General features: G+C 51.0%; 1 protein-coding gene across 3 annotated transcripts in view; it reads right to left on the reverse strand.

Annotated features, from left to right (window-relative positions):
* The window catches only part of CPT1A (carnitine palmitoyltransferase 1A), a 62,146-nt gene that overhangs the window by 28,893 nt on the left and 7,603 nt on the right, over window positions 1-25,650 (reverse strand). Inside the window, exons 1-11 of one of the 3 annotated variants that reach the window (XM_065882309.1) lie at window positions 16,040-16,180; window positions 13,325-13,464; window positions 11,202-11,212; window positions 9,441-9,454; window positions 8,337-8,489; window positions 6,351-6,452; window positions 5,411-5,548; window positions 4,427-4,504; window positions 2,980-3,087; window positions 1,957-2,044; window positions 987-1,182 (exon numbers count right to left, since the gene is read on the reverse strand). In XM_065882309.1, coding sequence (XP_065738381.1) covers window positions 987-1,182; window positions 1,957-2,044; window positions 2,980-3,087; window positions 4,427-4,504; window positions 5,411-5,548; window positions 6,351-6,452; window positions 8,337-8,489; window positions 9,441-9,454; window positions 11,202-11,212; window positions 13,325-13,464; window positions 16,040-16,180 — 1,169 coding nt within the window. Of the gene's footprint in view, window positions 1-986; window positions 1,183-1,956; window positions 2,045-2,979; window positions 3,088-4,426; window positions 4,505-5,410; window positions 5,549-6,350; window positions 6,453-8,336; window positions 8,509-9,440; window positions 9,455-11,201; window positions 11,213-13,324; window positions 13,465-16,039; window positions 16,194-25,650 lie in introns of those variants that run through there. The other 2 variants (XM_065882311.1, XM_065882310.1) reach the window with 2 other exon arrangements.

Genomic DNA, 25,650 nt, shown 5'->3' on the forward strand with positions numbered 1-25,650 from the left:
GCCCCCCAGAGATGGCCAACCACTCCAGCTTCTCGGACTGAGCCTGCCTTCCTACTAACACTGCCTGTTTCTGGTCCTCAAGCAGCGAGGATCTTGCTTCCAGGAGCCCCTGGACCAGAATGATCGCCCAAGTCTGCTCAGGTCACGCCAGCCTAACACGGTCCCTTTAACAGCAGCCCATCACAGAATCAAGCCCAAGTGCAGCCGGGCACACGGGACCCATCCCACCCGGAGTTCCGGCGCCCCGACCCACACCACGGCTCCCAGCATCTGCTCCCCGGACGCCTCTGCGGCCTGTCGGTCCCCACGGCTCACTGCCGGCCTCTGTGTGCCCTCGCCCGGGCATCTTCCTCTTCTCCACAGGTCGGTCACTCACCGCTGTATTCCCGGTGCTGCCCTAGCAGTGGCCACACTGCTGACCTCAGGGGTCCTCAACCAGGGACCATACTGCCCCCAGCGGCCCTGGGCAAAGCCTGAAGACAGATTTGCTTGCCACGCTGGGGGCTGCTACTGGCATCCGGTGGGAGAGGCCAGGGATGCTGCTTAGTGCCCTACGGTGCACAGGACAGGGCTCCCCTCCGCCACCTAAAACAGACTTATCCAGCCCCAAAGGTATCAGAGCCGAGGTTGCACAAGCCAGGTCCTCAAGCTTCAGACGAGGCAGGAAGTTAACCCTAACACAGAGGCCCTGGTTAAACATGTCTGTTTCTAGATTAAATATGCCGCAGCCCGGGGAAGACGCCTACCTCCTTCCTTGTGTCACGTGCCCTGGGACCCGTGCACGTGCACGCCTGCCTGTCCCACGGAGATGCCCAAGAGGACCTGAGGGTGGGGGCAGAGCCCGCTCCCGGGGGACAAAGCCAAGCCAAGCACTGCAGGTAGTGGACACACCTCCCCGCCAGATGGGACCCTGGGTGAGGACAGCACTCGGGGCACCCGCCCCCGATGGCCCCCAGACACAACGGCATCACGGAGGGGCTGCACACCTGTCTCCCGCCGTGAGGGCCGCCAGCTTCGCCTCGCCAGCCTGGGGCTCCGACGGGTCATCCAGGATCCTCTGCATCTGCTGTTCGATCTCGCGGGGCTTCAACAGCCGGCCGTCGTGGTAGAGCCAGACCTTGAAGTAGCGGCCTTTGTGGAACACGACGATGTGCCTGCTGTCCCTGAGGTGCTGGAGGGTGTCTGGGGAGGGGGTGGGGGGAGACGGAATCCGGAGGCACCCGGTTAGGGGAGGGGAGAAAACCACCCGTGACAGCACCAATTCTCCCCGCATCACTCGGCTCAGCTCACGCGTCCACTTCCCAAAGGTCTGCAGAGGACTTGGGAGAGCACCCGAATCGAGAGCTTTGGGATCAGACAGGCCTGAGTGCTAAGCTCTGCTCGGCCGCTCACTGGACGTGTCCCCGGGAGCAAAGGACGCAACCCTCGCTAAGCCTGAGCCCTGGCGGGCCTGGGAATGACCCAGGCGGTGCCATTGTCTCCCCCTTACATTCTTGAGGGTGTCCCGGCTGGGACAGATGTGGCCCCCCTACGCTGGGCAGTGGGAAGGGAGGGGGTCATGTGTCCCAGGTCAGGCTGCCGGAAGTTAGCTGCTGAACCACACATCCGGTTTCCCTGAGCACGATCCAGGGCGCTTTCCACCACAAGCCCTGCGTGGGAGCCAGAGCAAAACGCCGCTGAAAGATCCAGATGAAGGAATAGGAATATTCCTAACCCAACCTAGAAAAAACTCCACCGTGAGACAGCCTTCAACCGAAGAGAAACTGAGGTCTGAAAATCAGTTAACTGTCCAGGCCTCAGAAAGACAAAGGAAATTCAACAGAAGGAAGGTGGACGGGCCTGAAATCTCTGAAATCTTAGAAGGTCAGCGCTCATCAGTGTGGTCTCCTCCACCAACTCCTGAGCATACGGATGGAACGTTCTGATTCCCAAAGGAACCCCGAGCAGGTCACGCACCTGTTTCCTCTCCTGGGATCCGAGAAGTATTAAACATTCGCTCCCACTGGGCGGAGCAGAGCGGAACTGTAGATCCCAAAAGAAAAATCTGTAATAGAAGCATGTTTCAAACAAAAATCCGAGGAGCAAACCCAGTCCACACATTTAAATGCTGGATTTCTTTTCTGTGCCCATAGCGTGGCTGGACTTCATCTCTTCCAAACACTATAAAGAATGGTGGCTCCCTGGGACACCGTGCTGCTCCGGAGTCTGCAGAACCAGGCCAACGTACAACACCCTCCTTCTTATTCCTAAATAGCACACCCTAAAGGGTCATTTATAAACTGACACTTAAACCACAGGGGTATTTAAGAAAAAAAAAAAATGCCGGCGGCGGGGAGGGATAAATTGGGAGATTGGGATTGACATATACACGCTACTATATATAAACAGATAACTATTAAGGACCTGCTGTATAGCACGGGGAACTCTACTCAACCCTGTAATGGCCTACATGGGAAAAGAAGCTAAAAAAGAGTGGATATATGTATATGCATAACTGATTCAATTTGCTGTATGCCTGAAACTAACATAACACTGTAAATCAACTCTAATAAAAATTTTAAAAAAGAAAAAGAAAGAAAAAATGCCTCCTCGTGAGTAGCTAGACAGCTATATTATTTCCTTCACGAGCAAGTGAGGGTTTCTTCGTAGGACAGACTGCAGGACCAAAATACATCAAACATATATCCATTTAGGATACAGAGGAGAATTAAATCTCCAAGTAATTATGCTGAGTGAAAGAGGCTAGACCAAAAAAAAAAAAAATGCATGTTGTAAAATTCCATTCACAAGTTTTAGAAGATGCAAAGCTAACCTAGAGTGACAGAAAGCAGGTCAGGGCGATGGTTTCACGAGTACAGAGATATACCTCAGTATATCAGAACTTATCAAAGCGGATGCTTCAAACGTGTGCAGTACGTCAGTTACACCTTGATAAAGCTGCTCGGAAAGAATTTTTTAAAAAGCAGTTTGTTTCCGTACCGGTTTGATCTCCTCCCGGTCCAGTTTGCGTCTGTAAAGCAGGATGGCATGGATACCGTTGCCTGCTCTCGCTGCCTGAATGTGAGTCGGCGTGATGTACAGCAAATCCTGATACAAGAAAACACACGACAGCAGGGAGAATGTTCACAGGAAAAGACAGGCGAACTTCAACACACAGTTAAAATATTTCTATACGTGTGTTAATGACATCTGCCCTGCTGGAAAAGAAATCATTTTCATTTTCTACACTTTTTCAGTTTTACTGTGTTCACGTTTCAAGCCCCCAAATAATTCTTGCGCTAGGAAAGGTAACAGGATATTTTAAAAGTGAATTGTAAATAAATATAACTCGTCTAAAAAAAAAAGATAACAGCACTTCACCCCAATTATCCTCATAGAATGCATAAAAAGGAAAGCAGAAATTAAAAGGAGCAATGAGATAATTAGGGAGTTTTCTGAATGAGAAGGAACCAAAGGTTAAAATAACCTTTTATACAGAGCAGTGCTTACAACTTTCTAAATTTGGGGACACGTTTCTAAGTGTCTACATTTTTCAAGTCCAAGGGATGCTTGTCTCAACTATATTTTGAGAGAACCTATGTGCAGGGCTGCCCCTGATTACGTGGGAAATAGACACCAAAGTCTTCAGGAACAAAAGGGCACCAGGTGGACAGCTCACTCTCAAAAAGTAGTCTTCTGGGCCACACCAACAATTTTTCTCTAAGTTTGCGATTGTTTCCAATGGAAAAAAAAATTTTTTTAAACAGTAGAAATTTTAAAGGAGAAAAACAGAAAAAGCAAACATAGAAGAAGGTGGAAAAACTCAAAGGAAGCAAAGAGCAGAAAGAAAGGGAAAGACAGATTCACCAGTTATTTAAGGCCAGTTATTAGACCCCAATGAGATGCTTCTAACAAAATAACAGGGTGTGCTCTGCAGACCACCTATGTCTCAAAAGGCAAGAAAGACGGAGGAGATGTGAAAATGACACTCAGTGCAGCACCCCGGCGTCCCAGGGCCCAGAAGAACAAAGCTCAGCGTGTGGACAAACTCTCAGCCGACCCACAGACCCTGAGCTTTTCGGGGTGGGCAGGGATGGGATCGTTCACCGCTACGCAGGCTCCGTCAGGAAAACAGAGGGAAGGAAAAGAGGGAGAGGTTCGCTGCCACGAGGAAAGTCAATCGCCACGAGAGCACCTGTGCGATCCGAATTTCTCTGCAGCAAGTTGGTGGGTGCCTTGAGCTACCCGGCAATTCCAAAAGGACATCCACGGGGCTCTCCAGTGTGCAAAGCAGGTCCTGGGCTCCCTGCTAGGGGCGTGAGGCCTCGGACGGGGACGGCAGGGCCAGAGGAGCACGGGGAAACCCACAGTGTCCCCAGGCAGCCCACGGGGCCGGGAAGAGGCCACCCTGGTGCGTGGTCTCCATCAGACACCGCTCGGGACTCACCATCGCGTAGTAATTGCTGTTCACCATCAGTGGCCCTCGTCCTCGGAGGTAGATGTACTCCTCCCACCAGTCACTCACCTGTCAGGTGCACACAGGAGAGACCAACCGACAGGCTTAACCAGGCTGCCCAGGGCGGAGGCGGGGTGCGGGGGGCTCGGCGAGGGTGCATTTCGTGCTTTGTCATGTATGTTTGACATCATTTCTCCCTCTCTTGGGGGCCAAGACAGCCCTAACTAGATAGAATGCAGAACAGTGGGAAGGAACTGGAAAGCGGTTTTATTTGAGTCAAGACATAGCTAGAAGGTAGATCACCTTCATTTTATAGAGGGTTAAAAAAAAAAAAGACCAAAGGGAAAAGAAGGGATAAATGTCGGACTGCTAACATTTCTTGACCATCAACAACACACCAAACCGCCCCACAGACTGCTTCTCGCCTTCTGCTGCCAAGGCTCCCCAAGGCAGCCACTGACTCAGCTGTGCTCGGTTCCCTTTCAGAGCCACACAGCGTCCATGTGTGCTGTCCTCCCGATGTCCCCTAGAAGGCCAGCAACCTCGTCCTAACCACATCCACAACCTCCAGGACCCAAGGATCACGATTCCCTCACTTTGTAAAGTACATACACATACAGAACAGTGCGCATCTAAGAACCTAAGCGTACATGTGAAAATGTTTACAAACTCAACATGCCCATGTAACCAGCGCAGGATCAAACTTGAAGGTGACCTGCCCCACCCACCGTGGCCTCTGGCGGGTTTTCTCCAGCCACCGCCTACTTGCAGTCCCACCCACCGGGTGTGTCTGGGTCACACCTTCTCCAAGCTAGCCATTCCTCAAAACCTCAACCCCCTCCCCCCACGGCCTCATTTCATCAGCCAATGTCTCCTCCCGCCCGCCATGCGCAGGGAAGCTAGCTGGCTCATGGAACAGATTATACGCTCCTACAGAAAATTCCACCAGGAAAAATAGCGTGTATGTATACTCACATAATTGGTAGCCCACCAGGACTTGAGCTTCAAATACCACTGCAATCTCGGCCCGAGATTGATAGCAAAATCTTGTGCCAGAGCTGTCATCCGTGTAAAGTCTCCTTCCTTCATAAGAGGCTTCACAGATTCCAGGTACTGGGGTTGATGGAAAAAACATAAGCCTAGTTAAAACAGATGGTTTCCTTCCTCGTGCCTTAGAAAAAGGCAGGTCTTCACACAAGGTAGCTAACTCCAATACTAAAGGATGTTTTAGGTCAGTGATAACTCAACAAGTAAACTTTTTTGTCCTTTACTGGCATACAAGCTCCCATATCTTGAATCACCACAAAAATCATCAAAGTGGATTCTAGACTGACAAGATCGAGGTGTGATCGACAAGGAACTTTCAATGTGTATTTTTTTCTCCGTCATCTGGTCCTTAATAAGAGCTCTGTTCTCACCTAAGCACCTTCACAGGTGCCAGTGAGATGGGTGGCGAGGCCCTGAGAGCCAAGGGTAGGACCAAAGGCTGGTGCTCAGGACACCAGGACGGGAAAGGAGCCAGAATGATAGGGACGGAGAAGGTCACACCACCAGGTCAAGGCCAGGCCTCCAGTTCAGAATTTTCGGGGTCCCCACGTTGATCTGCTCTGGCCCTTGAGGGTAAGAGCAGGCAGTTAGCAGTTCACAGCACTCAACAACGTCTACCACGTGCATAAGCGAACTTATGGGACACAAAACTGCTGCTAGGACCTGAGTTTGCCATGAGATTTTTTTTTTTTTTCCGGCTATGCCGTGGGGCACACGGGATCTTAGTTCCCCAACCAGGGATCCAGCCCGTGCCCCCTGCATTGGGAGCACAGAGGCCTAACCACTGGACCGCCAGGGAAGTCCCATCGAGACACAGACCTTAACGTTTCAGAGCGGGCGTTCTGGGGACGTGTGAAGCCGCACCTACCCTGTTGACGGTATCCTGGACGGCTGGGACCGGCAGGCGTGGCAGAGACGTCTGGAAGCTGTACAACATAGGTTTGCGGCCTGAAAAGATCTTGACCATACCCTTAAAAAAAAAAAAAAGGTACATTCTCAAAGACGAGCTCTGTCAGAGGTCCGAAACCAGCTCTCCAGGATATACAACTTGCCGACCGCGGACTGATTTTCTGTGCTGGCTCATTTCCTCTAGTCCATTTTCTGCCCCTACACTTGCAGGCCTCAGCAAACAAGTAACCCCAAATAAGACCCAGGGTGAACGAAACCCTATGTCTGACAGATGCCTGAGACGTCCTGCCCTGTCCAGGCGGTGCTGTTCCCCGGGCACCCTGACACTGGGTCTGACTGCATTTCTGCATGGCGGGTAAGTTCCACCCACCTACTTCTGCAAGGCCCTCAGTTTCGGGATTGGCTTCCAGGGCTGGGAGAGGGACCTGGACCTGGAGCCAAGTGCAGCCCCTTCGGTCAGTATCAAGCCTGGTGGATGGCACATACTTGCCTGCTATAGTCTGGAATGATCTAAACTTGCTGTGATGACTGGTCATCTCATGCAGACCAGACTTCAAAGGAACTTCTAGGGCTCACAGTGTGTGTGTGGACAGGGGAGTGATTCTTGATGTCGAAGAGCAGGTGGGACTCACCTGAACACCAGCCATGAAGGCCACCCTGGGGAAAGTCGTTTACCTTGCTCTGTGAAGTGTGGAAACCATCTCAGAATCTCTCCTGGGAGTTGAATTCTACTTCTCTGGAAATCAGAAATCTTATGTCCAAGCAACAGCAGGAAGTCAGTTCGGGAAAGAGTGAAGCTCAGGGTTTATGGTGGGCTTGGGCACGAGGGTGCCTGCTCCTTTCACAAGGAGCCCCAGGGGATAGCATTCAGCCACCGATGAACCCATCACGGGACAAACCTCCACGCACATGGCCGCTAAGTGACAGGCGGACTAAGGGCTGAGGTGAGCTGATGGAAGGTACTAGAAGCTAAGGGTGAGTCAGCGAGTCCCAGTCAACTGGTCGGCTAAGGTTAGAAAAGCTACAAAGAAGCGGACAGATGGCACTTTTATTTGATGGGTGACATGGATGAGAAACCCAGCAGACATTAATACCAGATGTTCAGAACACACTAAGATCGTTAGAGAAAAAGAGCGTCTGGCCCAAACAATGAGGCACGTTGAATCAGGGCTCTCTGGCACTTAAAGGGCAACGCTCAAGTCACCAAGGGGACTGTAGAGCACAGGGAACTCTAGTCAACACTCTGTGATGACCTATACGGGAAAGAGTCTACAAAAGAATGGATATACGTATAATGGATATATGTATATGTATAACTGACTCACTGTGCTGTATACCTGAAACTAACACAACATTGTAACTATACCCCAACAAAAATTAATTTAAAAAAAAAAGTCACCCAGGGGAAAAGGCCCAGCGAGGACCTTCCTTTCAGAAGTAAAAGCCTCCCACACCAGATGTGGAGCTGACGGATGAGCCAGGCACAGAAGGACACATCCTGCGTGGTCTCACAGGTCTGTGGAACCATGGAAGCAGCAAGGAGGGATGGGGGCTGCCGGGGGCTGGGGGACACGGGGCTGCGGGATGGTTAAAAGGGACAAGGTTTCAGTTACAAGAAATAAGTACGTCCTGGAGACCTACCCTAAGGCATCGGGCCTGGAACCAACACTCCTGTGCTGGACTCTTCCAAATTTGCTAAGAGGGCAGATCTCATGTTAAATGCTCTTACGGCCAAAGGCAAGAGGCCTAAGTGGGGCCCGAGGAAACTTCTGGAGAGTGGATAAATCTGTGGCCTTGGCAGTGATGAAGGCGTCACAAGTGCACACTTATCTCTGAACACATCAGGCTGTGACAGAGCTACGGCTTCGCAGGTGTCAGGCATACCTCGAGAGAGCGGTTTAGAAACACCCACACCAGCTGTGCCCTGGCGGTGAGTTTGCATTACCATCCAGATTTTGGTGGCGCGGCTTATCTTGCCGTGCTGGGCGAACATCCAGCCGTGGTAGGACAGCAGCACCTTCAGGGAGTAGCGCATGGTGATGATGAGGGCCACCCACAGGCCCGTGCCGAAGAGGACGCCGCTGACCACCTTCTTCGTCTGGCTGGACATGCAGCCACTGCCGAGACAAGACCAGACAAGCCACAGGTTCGTCCACGTGGAAAGGAGGCCACGGGCAATGGCGCCGAGAGGCGCCACGTGCTACAAGGTGGGTGGTCTCCTGTGGACACAGCTGAGGCCACAGACCCCAATTGGGGCCAGGCCTTATCAGGGAGACAACAACCCGTGTTAAGCCAACTCTCAAAAGACTCAGCCATCTTTCTCCTGGATTTGAGATAAACCAGCTGCATCTGCTTTGCTGGTCCTCGAAACAAACCAAGGCTAATCTGCACCCTGGGGAGCACGGACAACTTCCTCCAGGCCCAGGAATGAGGATGGAGATTATGGGGGAGGCGGTAGCCCGTCCACGATGAGCGCTCAGCCCCAGACTGACCTGCTTCCTCCTGGGCTGGGAGCCGGCAGCAATCCTGCACCTTCCCTTCCTGCTACTCATGACGCTTCTTCCTTAAACACACCTTGGGATTTCACCAGGATGCATAAGAAACGCAGATTAACTGGCACAACTATTACTTCAACTGTTTAGATCAAAAGAGCTTGTTTTCGATCTGGGTAGGAACACTTAACCATGAATACACGTAGACACTGATGACATAAAATGATCATTTAAAATCGAAAACTGACAGAGAAAATGTTTTCGTTTGCTAAGGAGAGTAATATATTATCTGGTAAAGATGGGACTTCAAAAATGAGAAGAAATGCAGCTACTCACTCACCTTTGTGGGCTGTAGTTTTAGTTGTTTTGGAAACCACAATATTTTTTCAAAATAAAAATAATTTAAATAACAAATGCTGGCGAGGTTGCGGAGAAAGGGGAACCCTTATGCGCTGTTGGTGGGAATGTAAATTGATGCAGCCACTGTGGAAAACAGTATGGACGTTCCTCAAAAAAAAAGTTAAAAATAGAACTACCATATGATCCAACAATTTCACTTCTGGGCTTTTATCTGAAGAAAATGAAATCACCCCATGTTCATGACAGCACTATTTACAACAGCCAAGATATGGAAACCTAAGTGTCCACGGACAAACGAACGGATAAAGAAGAGGTGGTAGGTATGTATCAATACAATGGAATATTATTTAGCTAGGAAGAAAAGCAGAAAATCCTGCCATTGTGACAACATGGATGGACCTTGAGGGCATTATACCAAGTGAAAAAAGTCAGACAGAGAAAGACAAATACCATATGATATCACTTAAATGTGGAATCTAAAATATGACACAAATGAGCTTTTTAATGAAACAGAAACATACTCACAGATATAGAAAACTATAATATATATATGTATATATTCCTGAATCACTTTGCTGTACACCAGAAACTAACACAATATCATACCTTAACTGTACTTCAATTTTTAAAAAAATGTTGAAAAAAGAAAGACACATACTGGACAATCTCAGTTATACATGAAATCTAAAAGACATTTTCAATTTGTAACTATATTTGGTGACGGATGTTAACAAGACTTTGGTAATTATTTTGCAATATATACATATATCAAATCATTACGTTATACACCTAAAAACTAATACAACATTTTACGTCAATCATATCCTTAACCTAAAGGTTTCGCCAATATTTCGAAACCACCAATTAAACATCTTCTCTTACTTCAGTAACACAGAAACGAAAAGTAAAATACTGGCAAAACGTCTGCTTCAAAACGTATCTTTCTATAACCTGTCAATTCTTGCATTCAAGTTTAACTGTAGTCTCTACTTTAAACCTCTACCTTCTTTTCTGATGGTCTAATCTACAAGCAAATTTGGATTTAAGAACCTGTCTTTCAGACAATCTATGCTTTAGATTTCTAAGTCCTATGTCACTGAACTTGGAAAAGACACACCTACTTGATTCACAAAAATCAAGTAGTATTTTTACATTAACAAATGATGTGTTCAGCATTTTTTAAAATATTTTTTTCTTTTTTTTAAAATTATTTTTCGGCTGTGTTGGGTCTTTGTTGCTACACGCAGGCTTTCTCTACTTGTGGCGAGCGGGGGCTACTCTTTGCTGCGGAGCGTGGGTTCTAGGCACACGGGCTTCAGCAGTTGTGGCGCACGGGCTTAGTTGCTCCGCAGCATGTGGGATCTTCCCGGACCAGGGCTTGAACCCGTGTCCCCTGCATTGCCAGGCGGATTCTTAACCACTGCACCACCAGGGAAGTCCCCCAGCATTTTTTATATATATGCATACAGGCACTTTGACAGCAAGCACCAGCTTTAATAGCTTTCTGTTAAAGGGCATGCCCCTTCCGAGGCTGCAGGGGATGGGCTTACACAGAGCACGACGTACACCTACATTCAGGGAAGCTGCAACCTCAGGACGCTGGGAACCCTCTCCAGGAAGACTTTGCAGAACAGCCCTTGAACCTGGAAGACGCTGGCCCCTTCACCTGGCCTTTCTAAATTTGGGCCAGGGATGGCCCAGTTTACCGCAATTGGTTTAGAGGGACAAAGAAACAAATCTTATAAAGACCCAGATTAGAAAGGGCTTTAAATAGGCAACACTTCTAAATATAATCCAGTGCAAAGAGACGGCCCCCACTCAAAAGTAAATTAAAAAACTGTGTTAAACCCAAGTAGGCAGGAAATCGGGGGTGAACTGTCTGCAGGGGGTGCAGGCCTGCGGCTCCCCGGAAATAAAGGAGGGGAAGAGAGAGGCTGGGGCAGGGGGGTGAGAGCGACAGGGTCCCTGCCTGGCTTCCCGGCCCCCAGGCAGAGCAAGGAGTCGGGCAGGCGTCCAGCACAGGCGTGCTTCCACTGTAATGACAGGGCTTTGTATCCTGGGCCCTGCGGACGCTTATAAAGGCAGGAGCCAGCGATCCCGAGGTGGCCAGAGGCTCCGAGGGACTCAGCTGGACTCTCGGTGACTCTCGTGTATCCCTGGACACCATGAATATGGAGCAGCTTTCAGGAGTGAGGGGCATCCGCTCAAAGCAACGTAAGAAGATTCAGACCTTCAACTTAAAACCACTTAATCATTTCTTTAGAGTGATCAGAATCAAATTCAGTCCTGAGCTGGGAGCTTTCCTTTATGTCACATTTGACCACGTTACTTTCCTGTTCTTTTCTGAAAGAACGATATTCGAATCCAAACAACCAACTGATTTAGTAAAAGGCCCAGAAGTTCATCTGTTTAGCTCAGGCCCAGCCCCGACCCTGTAGCTATGGCCCAGGGACCCCGTAGACACACCTGGGATGTACCCCATCCCTCACAGACCCCACCTGCCTCCCAAAACCCGTGGCGCAAAAAGCAAAGCCCAAGCACGGGACAAGGACTTGGGGACTATTATTTCTCTAGTAACAGACGTACGATGTCCTCCGGTGTTAACAAGCAACACAGGAATAGGATCAAAGGCTTGGCAGGGGACAGCCACAGCCGAGCTGGAGGCACGAGTACTTTCCAACCAGAAGATAAAAATATGTCTTCCACGGGACTTCCCGGGCGGCCCAGCAGTTAGGACTTGGCGCTTTCACTGCCGAGGGCGCGGGTTCAATCCCTGGTCGGGGAACTAGGATCCCGCCACAAGCTGCTTGGTACAGCCAAAACAAACATTGTAAATGTGCCTTCCAGAGCCACGGCCGCCATCACAAATGGGGTAATGGAAACAGCCCTGTGTATGTCCCATCATTTGGCCACTCGAACACCAGTAAGGCAGAGGTGCTGTTTTTTTTTGTTTTTTTTTTTTTTGTGGTACGCGGGCCTCTCACTATTGTGGCCTCTCCCATTGCAGAGCCTGTCACGCAGGCTCAGCGGCCATGGCTCACGGGCCCAGCCGCTCCGCGGCATGTGGGATCTTCCCGGACCGGGGCACGAACCCGTGTCCCCTGCATCGGCAGGCGGACTCTCAACCACTGTGCCACCAGGGAAGCCCCCAGAGGTGCTGGTTTTTTGCGTTTGCCTGGCAAGAAGGTTCTCCGAGGGGAGGCTCAGGGCACGTTGAAGGAAGCACAGGTGTCCGACCACGTGGAGCTGGGTCTGGATTCCAGCTCCCCACTTCCCCTCTTTGTGACTCTGGGCAGGAATCTGCACCTCTGAACATTTCCTCACTTTTTCATGTCGGAGACCCCAGCGAGAGAGGTCACTGCAGCGCAGGGGCCAAACGGCAGGAGAGGCTACACGGGAGCCAGGGCCACCCCCAGGACCGGAGGGAAGAAAGAGGGGCTCCAGAAATGCCCTCGAGGGCACGGCCAACATTCTGGCATGAGACCCCAGGCACCACGTAGCTTGCAAGAAAAATATCAACCCAAGGCCCCGCCTGGCTGAATATCATGGTATTAAAAAAGCTTCTGGAAAAATCTACAGCAACCAGGAGAGAGTGTTGGGGTCCCCCCGGTGTTCTAAGCCAATCAGACAGGGAGCTGAGGGGCTGAGGTCTCCCCAGAGCCCCCGACAGCAGTCAGTTCCCGGGGTCCCAGAACTCCAGGACGGACCCCAGTGCAGTGAAGAGACCTTGTCCAGAACCGGCTCCTGGGGCAGAAATTCGTTTTGAGGGTCCCCCTGGCCAGACTAAGTTGACTGCCACTGCTGGCCCCCACCTCGGGCCCTGACATGTCCTGGCGGGTACCCCAGGACCAAGGCTGCCCTTCTTGTCCCTGGTCTCCAGAGAAAGGGCCACAAGGGTCCCCAAACTCCCGACGGGACCTTCATACCAGTCCAGGAAACGGGGAGAAAGCCGACACGACAACCACAGCAAAAGCCTCAAACTGAATCCACAACAGCCATGACGTGTGAGAAGACATGAAAACGTCAGCAACAAAGAAGTCAGTAACTCTTAGATGGTTGGAGATTTGAAAGGGTTACTTACGTCCTGTCAAGGGTCCGATTGATTTTTGCAATTACTCCCAAAGAGGGGTCGATCTTGGTGTACATTGTTGATACCACGCCCACAACCACGATGAGCCAGCTGGAGGGACTCGCCGGGTATACGCCGGTGATGATGCCATTCTAAACACAGACACGCACGGCATGAGCAACGTCCCTCCTGGTGGTGGGGGCCCGTGAGCTGGCAGGCAGTGGAGGGGTGGGGGGTCTGCACACAGGGGCAGCTAAGCGGCCACACTATCACTACTGGAAACGTTCCCCAGAGCCTCCAGCCCCCAGCTGCTCTGATTTCTGTCCAGCTCCTTCCCTTCCTCTACTTCTGAGCCAAAACCCTTCCTAAAACAGTTCCCCCAGAGAGTGACCCCAGGACATTAGACTCACCCGAAGCACTAGTTTAACATACAGATTCCCGAGCTTCACCCAGACTGACTCAGGACACTGGCCACCTTGCCAACCACGATGTCCTCTCCCCAGCATGCTACACCCCGGATGCCTGGAGAGCGCCCCCCCCCAACTCCAAAACCACCCCTCCTGCTGCTCCTGAATCAGACACCATTCAACCCGAGGTATTTCCAGGAAACCTCACTTCATGTCAAGAATTTGCTGTATGATGCTTCAGCCAAAGCTCCCCCAGCCTGCCTTCAAAAAAAAGAAAGGAGCAGTGGAGGGGGAAGGAAGACATATGACCCAAAATTGGCAAAATGTTGACAGCTATGGAAACGAGCAGTGCGACTTTATTACCCTCTCTACTTTTGCGTATGTTTCAAAACTTCCAATTAAAAAATCTTGGGACTTCCCTGGCAGTCCAGCGGTTAAGACTCTGCACTTCCAATGCAGGGGGCCCAGGTTTGATCCCCGGTCGGGCAACTAAGATCTCGCATGCCACGCAGCGCAGGCAAAATATTTTTAAAATTTAAAAATAAATAAAAAATTAAAAAAAAAATCTTACTGAAGCCATGATAATAGTTAAGATAATAGATTAAAAAACTCTCAAAGCTTTATCTGAATTCTCTCAGAAGAGACTTACACATCCCTACATGTTATTCTCATTATGGAGAATCACAAAAGATTTTAAACAAAGTGGTTGGGTGCACGGGGGCCTTCTGGTGTTCTCTGAACCGTTCTTGTAAAATAAACAGGTACATACGTTAAATTAAAACGGAGGGAGGACGTTTCTAGATTAAAGGTCTCTGCTCGCCACATCCCCCCGACCGGCAGCAGCTATGCAAGCCTTCCCCCTGCTTCCTGAGCATCAGACGGTCCCCTAAGGAAGCACGTGGTTAGGATGCACCCTTGCTGTGCACTGTCTGTTTTTGTACGCTAGTTTTGCCCCCTCGGCAGTACCACAAGGTTTTTAAAGTCCAGGAACAACGTCTACACTGGGTTAAGACAACGGCCACACCTGGGCACCCAAGCTTCTACTTTCCTCCATTTGTAGGTAAAAGGAGGCGTCCCAGCAAGGTCAGGCGCGCAAAGGGCACTTTCCCCTGTAGGTGGCGCCCTCCTCCACTTCGGGTGGGTCATGCTGCTGGCGCCCACAAGGGACCAGCGTGACGGGAACATGTACCTGAGCCCCAGACCCCTCTGGCAGAGCCCGGGAACACCTGTCCAGCGTGGCCAGGTCCCAGGGGCCGGCCCACTGTCTCCCTGGTCACTGTTCCCATCCACCCTAGCTCCTGGGCCTTTTTTTTAAAAAAAAATATTTATTTATTTATTTGGTTGCACTGGGTCTTAGTTGCAGCTCGCAGGCTCCTTAGTTGCAGCAGGCAGGCTCCTTAGTTGTGGCATGTGAACTCAGTTGCGGTATGCACGTGGGACCTAGTTCCCAGACCAGGGATCGAACCCAGGGCCCCTGCATTGGGAGCGTGGAATCTTACCCACTGCACCACCAGGGAAGTCCCTTTTCAACAGCCTGCCTTGGAGCTGCCCTCTGAAGGGAAAACTGGACAACAAACACACAAACTGGGGAACAGCGGGGCAGGCTCTTCTGGTGCACTTTCGTCTTGTTTGAATTTTTTTAAACATGCATTTGTCCTTCTGTGATTCTTATTTTCTCTTTTTCGGGAGAAGGAAGGATTTATTCTTACAGGCAGCAGGTAAGGAGCACCCCGGGGATCTTTCCCAGCAGTGTTTCCCTAAACGGCACAACTGGGGAAGTTTTAAGCGAAGGGTACATGCATGTTCATGACTTTTGTAATTTTTTAAATAAGTGAATTAAAAACAAGACACGTGCTTAAAAACAGTGAATAAATGTCCACTCTTGCAGGTAAACAGAATTGAGAACATGAGTGGTTAACTGTATTTGCACTTACGTGCATCTTTTTCAACGCTGGACTATTTTATTGGCGAGACTCCTGTTAAACTCGCTGCGGTTTCACACAGCTGAAAAACAATCCTTTTCCTACAAGGTGTAGAGGGGGTTCTGGACTCGGAGCCCAGACGTGGAGTCTAGCCTTTATTCTGCTTCTTCCGAGCAGGTCACTTACCCTCTCCGATTTCCTCACCTGCCCCACGGGGCCCCGATTCACCCTACCTGCCTTACAGAATTTCTCCAAGAATTCAGCGAGGCAATCCGTGGGAAAGTGTTTCACAAGCCTTAAGGACCACGGAAACATACATGATGTGTCAACTACCACTCTGACACGCTGAAACTTCAATAAAGGGAATACTGTACAGATTGAAGCAAGTGTCTGAAAACCTTGAATCTGATGAACTTCTTCTTCCAGGAATGAAGTCCAGACAGATAGATCTGCCTGAGGGCCTCGTGGCTCAGCCGGAGGTCGATTCCGTCGGGAGTGACCGTGAACTGAAAGGCCACGGCTTGGTGAGCCTCCGCCATGGTTATCGAGCTCCTGGAAAGACAAGGGGAGAACGTAACACAGAGGGGGCACTGACCGGACATTAGAAAACCTCTAACTTGTAGAGAAGCGTAATCCATTCTGAATCTGATTGTTTCCTCCCATTTGATAGATTACAAGTTTTTCATTAACACACCCGATTCTGTGATTAGCCATCACCCCTCCCCTGCTGGTCCAGCTAGATACAGACAATTGCGGCCTCTGCTTATAGGCGCTGGGTGGTCAGCAGAGTCCTGGGGCGGGAACCCCTCGTTCCTTCCTCCACTACTTGCCATCCACCCATCTCTGCCACCCAGTCTACACCCGGCTGACCCAGGAAGCCCAGGGAGGTTTAGCAACTTGCCCCGCAAATGGGAGGCAAATCCCATTCCCGCCCACCAGCCAGCCTAGAGGCTGGCACAGAAAAGTCCACAAATGCGACCACAGTGGCCCCTGATCCCTTATCTTCAGGGATCAACGGTGGGAAAACAGGACCAACGCCAAACACCTTGGCCTCTGGTGCGCATGGGGCTGCTGCCCGAGATACCCCTTCAGGCTCCACAAAGGACTCCATGAAAACCAGATGCACAGAACCCTCAGGGGGAGGTGGGGTGTGGACAAGACAGGCTGGGCCTTCCTCCTCGGAGGCTGCAGAAATCCAACTGCCGTCAACAGCCAGTATCACGTTCCCTCCCCCGCTGCAGGCTTGGCCCTCCCTGCGGGCTTCCCTGCCTGGCAGAGGCAAGTGCATTGCATTTCCCCTGCTGGGTATATCTGGTCTCCCTTCACCTGCTTCCCTGACGGGATCACGCCTCACCTCTTCCCTCTTGGCCTCCCCAGCACCAGCCCCTCTGCCAACCTTCTGAAGGCGGGCGATGGCACCACCTCCTCCTAAACCGTGTGCCACCAAGCACACGTGGATAAAGAGGAGCTAAAAATCCAGAACAAACCAGAATAAAAAACCAAAACTGTGAGTGCGTGTGTGTATCCCCATCGCATGCTATGTCTCCTTTTTTTACCCGTGTAATAAGCCCACTGGGGGCAGACGTCGGACCCGTCAAAATCAAGGGTAAGGCGGTTTCAGAGACACCCAGCTACAAAAGTCAAACTAGCTTAGTCTTCAGCAAATCAGGACAAATGATCTCAACTTTCACTCACTTGTTTGTTCAACAAGCGTGTGCTGACCGCCTCCTATGTGCCAGCCGTGGGGAGGATGGAGGTCCCCCTGCCCTCCTGCAGCTCAGACAGGGGGCGGAAAGAAGAGGGAGTGACAGAGGGGACCTCCCAGGTGACATGGAAGCCCAGGAGAAGGATCGGCCAGTGGGCAAGACTTTCAGGCCTGAAGGCAGACCTGGGAAAGGGCTGGAGGTGCAGGGTGGCTGGGCTCGAGGTGGGCGCTAAATTCAGAAAGGGAAGTCCCAGAGGCAGTCGGGTTTCATGCTAAGGGCAATGGAAAAGTATCCCAGGGCTGTGAGTCAGGGGCGTCAGTTCCTGTGTCTGTGTCTGTTCCAAAGAAGACCACTCGGGCTGCTGTTTGGAGCCAGGGGCAGGTGGGGTGAGGAAGTGAGACCAGTACGAAGCTGGGGTGGTCTTCCAGGAGAGCGTGGCCCAGAGTGGGAACACTGGGGACGGGGAGGGTGACCCGCTCCAGACAGGTTTCGGAGGTGCCCTGGGGCTGGGGTTGGAACCGTGTGGGCTCCACGGAGCCTCCACACACAGAAAGGCCACAGCGCGGGGTGGGCTGGGAGTGGAGCATTCACCCCGGGATGGACCGGGGCACCCACGTTGAGATGCTGGGGCAGAGGGAGTGGCTGGGATGGGCACCCGAGAGCGCTGCTCGGATGACCTTGAAAGAAGAAAAGCAAGTCAGCGAAACTTGCATCCCACTCACAGAACCTTGGCCTGGTGCCACCTGTCCAGCATTCAAGAATAGTTACACGTTATTTGGGACTTCCCTGGCGGTCCAGTGGTTAGGACTCTGTGCTTTCACTGCTGAGGGCCTGGGTTCGATCCCTGGTCAGGGAACTAAGATCCTGCGAGCTGTGCGGCGTGGGCAAAAAGAAGAATAAAAAAAATGACACATTGTTTACCTGGCACAGAGCAAACGTCCAGAGCCTGGCTAATTGTGAAGACAGGTCCCATTTGAAAGCAGCATGACCCTAAGCAAAAGCTCGCTACAGGTAAACTGAAAACGCTGAAGACATTTTCAACCAACAGCCGGAATCAACTTCTCGAAAGCTACCCAAGTGGCTCTTAAGATGTTTCCAGAACCTGAAGGTTAACTCCACCCCTCCCCCCATCAAAGCCTTGGGGTGAACACGAAGCAGGTCTTACAAAGATAAGAGTTCTGCACAGCATACATCACAGCAAATAAAATGATGTGACGGCTGGCTACCCTGTCAATGATTTTTTAAAATTAATTAATTAATTTTTATTTTTGGCTGCATTGGGTCTTCATTGCTGTGCGCGGGTTTCCTCTAGTTGTGGCGAGCGGGGGCTACTCTTCATTGCGGTGCACGGGCTTCTCAATGTGGTGGCTTCTCTTGCTGCGGAGCACGGGCTCTAGGCGCGTGGGCTTCAGTAGTTGTGGCTCGCGGGCTCTAGAGCGCAGGCTCGGTAGCTGTGGCACACGGGCTTAGTTGCTCCGCAGCATGTGGGGTCTTCCCGGACCAGGGCTCGAACCCGTGTCCCCTGCATTGGCAGGCAGGTTCTTAACCACTGTGCCACCAGGAAAGTCCCTCAATGATTTTTAAAATCTTTCAAGGGCTTTCTGCAGAACAGGAAGGGATTATTAATGGCAGCAAACTAAATGTAGTGTTTGTAGCCAATTCTCTCCAAGGGTATGTGTCCGGTGTTTGCTCGGGGAGCTAACCTCTGCTGGGCAGGGGCACACAAACAAGGATATTTACAGCCTCCGTTTCTCGAGGCCTTTATCAGAACTCTTTGAAAAATAGATAATTAATAAGGGCCTATACTGTATAGCACAGGGAACTCTACTCAATACTCTGTAATGACCTACGTGGGAAAAGAATCTAAAAGAGTGGATATATGTGTATGTATAACTGATTCACTTTGCTGTACAGCAGAAACTAACACAACATTGTAAATCAATTGTACTCCAATAAAAATCATTGTATTATTATTATTTTTTTGGTCACACAATGTGGCATGTGGGATCTTAGTTCCCCCACCAAGGATCAAACCCGTGCCCCCTACAGTGCAAGCATGGGGTCTTAAGCACTGGACTGCCAGGGAAGTCCCTAAAAATGGGACTTTTTTAAAAAATGAAAATATTTTTTTTAAAAGTTTTATTTTTTAAAAATAAAAAAAATTTTTTTTTTAAAAAAAATTTTTTTAAAAAATGAAAAAACTCGGAATTTAACTAGTGATTTGCTTGTTTTGATTGGTTCAGACTAAAAACCAAATAGATTAAGTGCCCTCTAGGTGGGCAATTTGTTTTTCTAGTTTTGCAGGAGCCAGGATGACGATCGTGAGCCAGCCTCCCCCGATTTGAGCCAGAAGCAGGAGTTAGTGAACCGGATGACAAGGGCTTGAGAAGCTCCCTCTGCAAATCTATCGAGTGAAAACTCCACCCTCGATTTTGGCATCCACAGCCTCGCACTTGCAAACATTCAGCCTTGTAATACTGCCCCCTGCAGCCACCAGGACAATGCAGAGCTTTAGCTGCAGTAAAATCCCGCTTCACACCCACCAGGACCGCCATAATCAAAAGGATGGGCGATAACAGGCGCTGGAGAGGATGTGGAGAAATCGGAACCCTCGTGCACGTCTGGCCGGGATGTCAGATGGCACAGCCCCTTTGGAAAAGTCTGGCAGCTCCTCAAACGGTCAGATGTGGAGTTACCACACGACCCAGCAATTCCGCTCCTAGGCCCAGGCTCATGAAAACGTGTGTCTGCACACAAACCTGTACACGATGCTCACGGCAACATTATTCATAATAAGCAAAAAGTGGAAGCAGCCCAAACACCCTCCCACTGATGAACGGGGGTAAACAAAATACGCCCTATCCATACAACAGGATGCTACTTACAGGCAGTACGAGGGGATGACGCGCCGACACACACCACCGCACGGGTGAACCTTGAAAACACGATGCTGAGTGACGGCAGCCAAACACAGATGGCCACGTATTGTACGATTCCACCTACGGGCAATGTCCAGAACAGGCACATCCACAGAGACAGAAAGTTGCCTAGGGCCGGGGGGTGGGGGGGGGTGGGGGTTAAGGAGAGGAGGGTTTCTTTGGGGGGTGATGAAATGTCCCAGAATTGATGGGGGTCCCAGCTGCACATAGGTGTGAACATACTAAAATCACTGACGTGTACACTTGAGGTGGGTGGATGGTATGGGACGTGAATGATCTCCCAGTAAAGCTGTCACAAAAACACCGCTGTCTCATGAAACAGGAGTGCTATCTATTTAACACGCATGCATCTAAACCTTCTCTCCTCAGACGTGTAATTCAGGCGGGTGCATTACTACTGCTTTCCCCCGATGTGGCCCTAGCTCTGCATTCACGCTAAGGATCCCTTTAAACAATTGTTACTTCATAACCTTAAGAATTACCATTCAACGCGTTTAGGTGTCACGTGATGTGGTGGTTATTTTCTAAAAGAGCTGCTGCCTTTTTTTAATGTCAAATCACCAACTTTGTGATTCAAATTAAATTCTACGCATTGCTTCACCAATACACATGGAAATATAAATATATGGTGTATTGTGCGCTATCACTCCTCAGGACGAGACTTTTTGCAGGTGCCTGAAAACAACTGTTTCAAATATAACATGCACACGTTTTACAGTCAAAGTTAGAAAACTACTTTTTAATTGAATGGTAAGAGCTGCTATCTTTTGGCGATACATACTGAAATATTTACCCATGCACTTTTATCTTTTATCACGTTGGGATTTGCTTCAAAACCACTGGAGGTGGGGGAAGGATGGACAGGGGTAGGAACTGCCATATGTGAGAACTGGTGAAGCTGGGCTGTGACCAAGTGAGAATCCTTAGGCCTGTGCTTCTTTTTTTTTTTTTTTTTTTTTTGGCGGGGGGGCCATGCCACATGGCTTGCGGGATATCTTAGTTCCCTGACCAGGGATCGAACCCCTGTGCCCCCTGTAGTGGAAGCACAGAGTCCTAACCACTGGACCGCTAGGGAATTCTCGCCTGTGTCTCTTCTGTATGTTTGTCATCTGCTCTAATAATTGCTTAAAATGTGTTTAAGGAAATAAAACACGTATCCACTGCAGCCGGTGTTAAATCTCCACCCAGAGACCAACTTTCAATGGCTGCTCACCCACCCAACACACCTGCAGAAACAACAAGCACGGAAGGGCGAGGCTGCCTGTGGGGTCACTGCGCCCCCTGCCCTGGGGACCCTCGCAGGTCATACCCCCAGCTGCCACCTTCCACCCAAGCCAGGTGGGTGTGGGTGCAGCCTGAACACACTACCCTGCCTCTCCCACCTTGGAGTCGCCCCGAAGCAGCAGCTGGAGTAACTGATGAAGACACAGCTACCATCATTTCCCAAAGGCTGACCGTGGCCGCTGGAAATGAAGCATCTCCCCTGGGTCGCTCGCCCAGCATCTCTAAAAATGGGGACCTTTTTCTTCAAATGTAAACACACAGGAAAGGTTCGTGGATAAAGCCTTTCAACCCTCTTCTTCCTCCCTTTGGCCCAGAGGGGTGGAGGGCTCCCGACCAGAGTCTGAAAACCACCGTGAGAATGGTGCGGACCTTGCCAACAGAGAGCCAAGCCGCTCCTCCGGATACTTCCCTGCAGTCAATCAGGTCAGCAGCCCCGCAGAGCTGGCAAAAATGCCTGGAGCTGAAGGGCCACTGCTGACGAATGGCCTCCCCACTGCTGGCAAATCTCTCCTTGAAACGCCTCCAACCGCCTGCCATGCCGGGAGAGGCCAGACCTGCTCCAGGTGCAAGGAGGCACGCCAGTAATAAACTCGTGGAAAATCAGGAATTATGAGGACCGCAAAAGAGCCCCAGTGAACTTTACTGTATTAACACAGCAGGATGTTTTCTGTCTTACAGCAGGAGATACTGCCAACGCACGAGAGCAAGGAATCACACCTACGTGTCCCCTCCCGGAAGGAACAGATACTAATACTTTGCCATGTGGACCGGAGACTGCCCTGTCCCCAACTCTCCCCTCCTGGCCTGCATCCCTGGAGCCCCGAGGCGCACCAGCCCAGGCTGGCAAGGCTGTCCTGTCACTGTCAGCACCGCTGGGAACCTCAACACACCAGGAGAGGAAGGGCCCTGGGGCCAGCTGGCAGGCTGGGGCCCGTGTCTGGATCTGGGCCACTTCCCCTGGGCAGCCTCTTCTCTGCATCCCTTCCACCTTCCAGGGTGAAAGCAAAGGGCGTGCTAGGGGACTTCCCTGGCCGTCCAGTGGTTAAGACTCCGCGCTTCCACTGCAGGGGGCGCGGGTTCCATCCCTAGTCGGGGAACTAAGATCCCACATGCTGCGCGGCACAGCCAAAAAATTAAAAAAAAAAAGGGTACGGCAGGGCCCCAAGGGCCAGGCGAGCGGGCGGCCCCCCTTCCCGGCTTCCCTGGGCTGGCGCGGGCTCTGCCATGCCCACACACGGTGTCCAGCTAAACCCTGAGTGTCCATGCGCCGGCCCCTCTCCAGCTTCCTCTCCCTTCCAGGAAAGGTCACCAGGTGCATAGGCTGTTTTACCAGTGCATCTGCCGAGGGTCCTCTTCCAGCCCCTCTGCACCCGGGATTCAACCACCCACAGGGCCCTGCCCAGGGCTTTGCCTTGTATCTGTGCACATGAGTCTCTCTCCAAACTCACCTACACTGATGCCAAAACCAAGTCAACTGAAAACCCACCTTGCATCTTTCCCGTATCCTCCCGGCCAACTCTCTCCTTGAAACACCTCCAACCGCCTGCCATGCCGGGTCACGGACGGGCTAGGGCAGTCCTCACTCCATCCCTCACCACATGCTGGCCAGCACCAGAACCTACTGTTCTGGGAAGGTATGCTGCCCCTCTCCCCCAGTACCACTCCACCTGGGTGGAGAGCCGTGGCTTCCCCAGGGACCCACCCACAGGATGTGCACCTGTGCCCCGGATTCTCAGGAGGATGGAGAAGAAAACACACCAACTGTCTCCACTTCTGCACTCGGTTGTTCTCGCAAATCATCACTGGGCAGCTACCGGAGGCCCTCGGACAAGAATTCTGAACTGGAGGGAACAGGGGGACAGTGGAAGAACCTTCTGGAAGCGCAGGCTGGCTGCTCCTCCCTGCTGAAGGTCTGGCGAGGTGGTGGGAGAAGGCCCCTTGGGGACTGTTCTTGGTGTGAGGCCACCTCCTGCAGTGCCCCGCCAGACCAGCTCGGGGGTAAACTGGAGGTGGCCGCTGGTGGCAGCAACCCCCCAGCTGCGGGGAGACATCCAGAAATTGATCCAACATGCTGAAAACAAAGCCCTCTCTGTATGCATGTCGGCCGTGGGGCTACGGACCCATTTATTTCCCCTGGGAGGACAGAAATCACTTCTGGCCGCATCAGGTGGAGAGCGCCCACCTGGAGCCCCACCTGACGGTGACTATGCACAAACCTGCCGGCCCGGGACACACCTGGGCGCTGCTGCCCGCCCTCCCCCCCCCCCCCCCCCAGCTGAACGTGGTGGGAAGCAGGCGATGGTGCCGCCTTAGAAACCAGGAGGGCCACTGAAGGAGGGAGTCAGTCACCAAGGTCTGTGCCAGAGCACTTAAGCACCTTATGCTAATCTGCTCCAGGAAAAACACCGAGATCCAGAATAAGACACTGGGGTTGAGAATGACGACCTGTTTATTGCAGTTTTTAAATGCACACTTCTGGTCTTGAATTACGCCGCTATTCCCGAGGCCCTCCCAAGCTCAGTCTCCTGGTCACCTCCTCTTTGGCCAGGCCCACTGGTCATGCCCTGTGGCCTGTGAACTCCGACTCAGAGCCGGGATGCCTCTGACCTTTCTCGATTTCCCTCTTCCGGCTTCACACCTAGCTTACAGCTCCCCTCGCCCAGGTGCCTGCCTCGGAATGCACATTCCGGAAGCACAGGAATTCTACCAGTTACATTTAGCCATTTCAGCTGCACTTGCTGGCGAATGACTTTCACCTGTCAGTTATTCGTTTAATCTCCCAACATAAGCTCTAAAGCTCCCCAGGACACGAATCCTTGTTGAATTCTCTGAACAAACCATGAGCCCACAGACAGTTCTCCAACAGTGAATGTGAAGTGAACAATTTGGGGGGGAAATGCTGAAACATCTCATTCAATTTTGGTAAGACTACCTTCATTTTAACAGCCCAATGCCACCCTCTAACTCCCTGGCCAATAAATTGGTCTGTACTTTGTACTTTGTTTGTCAAATGTGTTCACTTTGCCGTCTTTCTCCACAACCAATTCCTTTTAACAAAAGCCTTTAACCTCAGAGGTCAGTGGCCTGCAAATCGTAACACTGGTCATGTAATCAAGAAGTCATCCATAAGGACTTCCCTAGTGGCGCAGTGGTTAAGAATCCACCTACCAATGCAGGGGACACGGGTTCGAGCCCTGGTCCGGGAAGATCCCACATGCCACGGACCAACTAAGCGCGTGCGCCACAACTACTGAGCCCGCGTACCACAACTACTGAAGCCCACGCGCCAAGAGCCCGTGCTCCGCGCCACGAGAAGCCACCGCAATGAGAAGCCCGCATACTTCAACGAAGAGCAGACCCCGCTCGCAGCAACTAGAGAAAGCCCACACGCAGCAACAAAGACCCAATGCAGCCAACAGTAAATAAATAAATAAATAGATTAATTTTTTAAAAGACATCCTGTTTCCTTCAAGGGCATCTGGCCTCCTTCAGAGCCGTCCTCCTCCACCACCCCCCCCAGGTTCCACAACAGGCGGCAGGAAAGGAGGTGAAAAGTCACCCAATGGAAAGTGCAGGGCCAGACTTCAAAACAGGCCTGGGGAAAATTGAGGTGTGAAAATCACCTCTATAATATAAAACAAACAATAAAAACTGGCCATGTGACAGCAGGTTTCCAAGAAAACGGTCTTTACAGCATATAATAATATAATACATAATAAATTATGTATTGTCAGAAACCTTTCAAAACAGTCATGAAATTAACAGATAAGGAGAGAAGTAGGTAGTAGGTAGATAGGTAAGGCATACAGATTAATTTTTGTGCTTTTAACAATGAAGATACAAAATATTCTTTCTACCAAAGTCTTTGGCATATGCCAGCCAATGTGATCCGTATTTTACCTGCATTAATCCGTTTAATTCTGACTGGAACTCTAGGAATTGGTTACTACTGCTATTCCCATCTACAACTGAGAAGATGGAGGCTTGGATGTCAAGGAACTTGCCCAAGGTCACAGCTAGCAAACAGCAGACCAAGGTCCAGCTCCAAAACTCACGTTCTTACCTACCAAGTTAGGTGGT

The sequence above is a fragment of the Phocoena phocoena genome, chromosome 8, assembly GCF_963924675.1.
Source record: "Phocoena phocoena chromosome 8, mPhoPho1.1, whole genome shotgun sequence".
Taxonomy (NCBI): domain Eukaryota; kingdom Metazoa; phylum Chordata; class Mammalia; order Artiodactyla; family Phocoenidae; genus Phocoena; species Phocoena phocoena.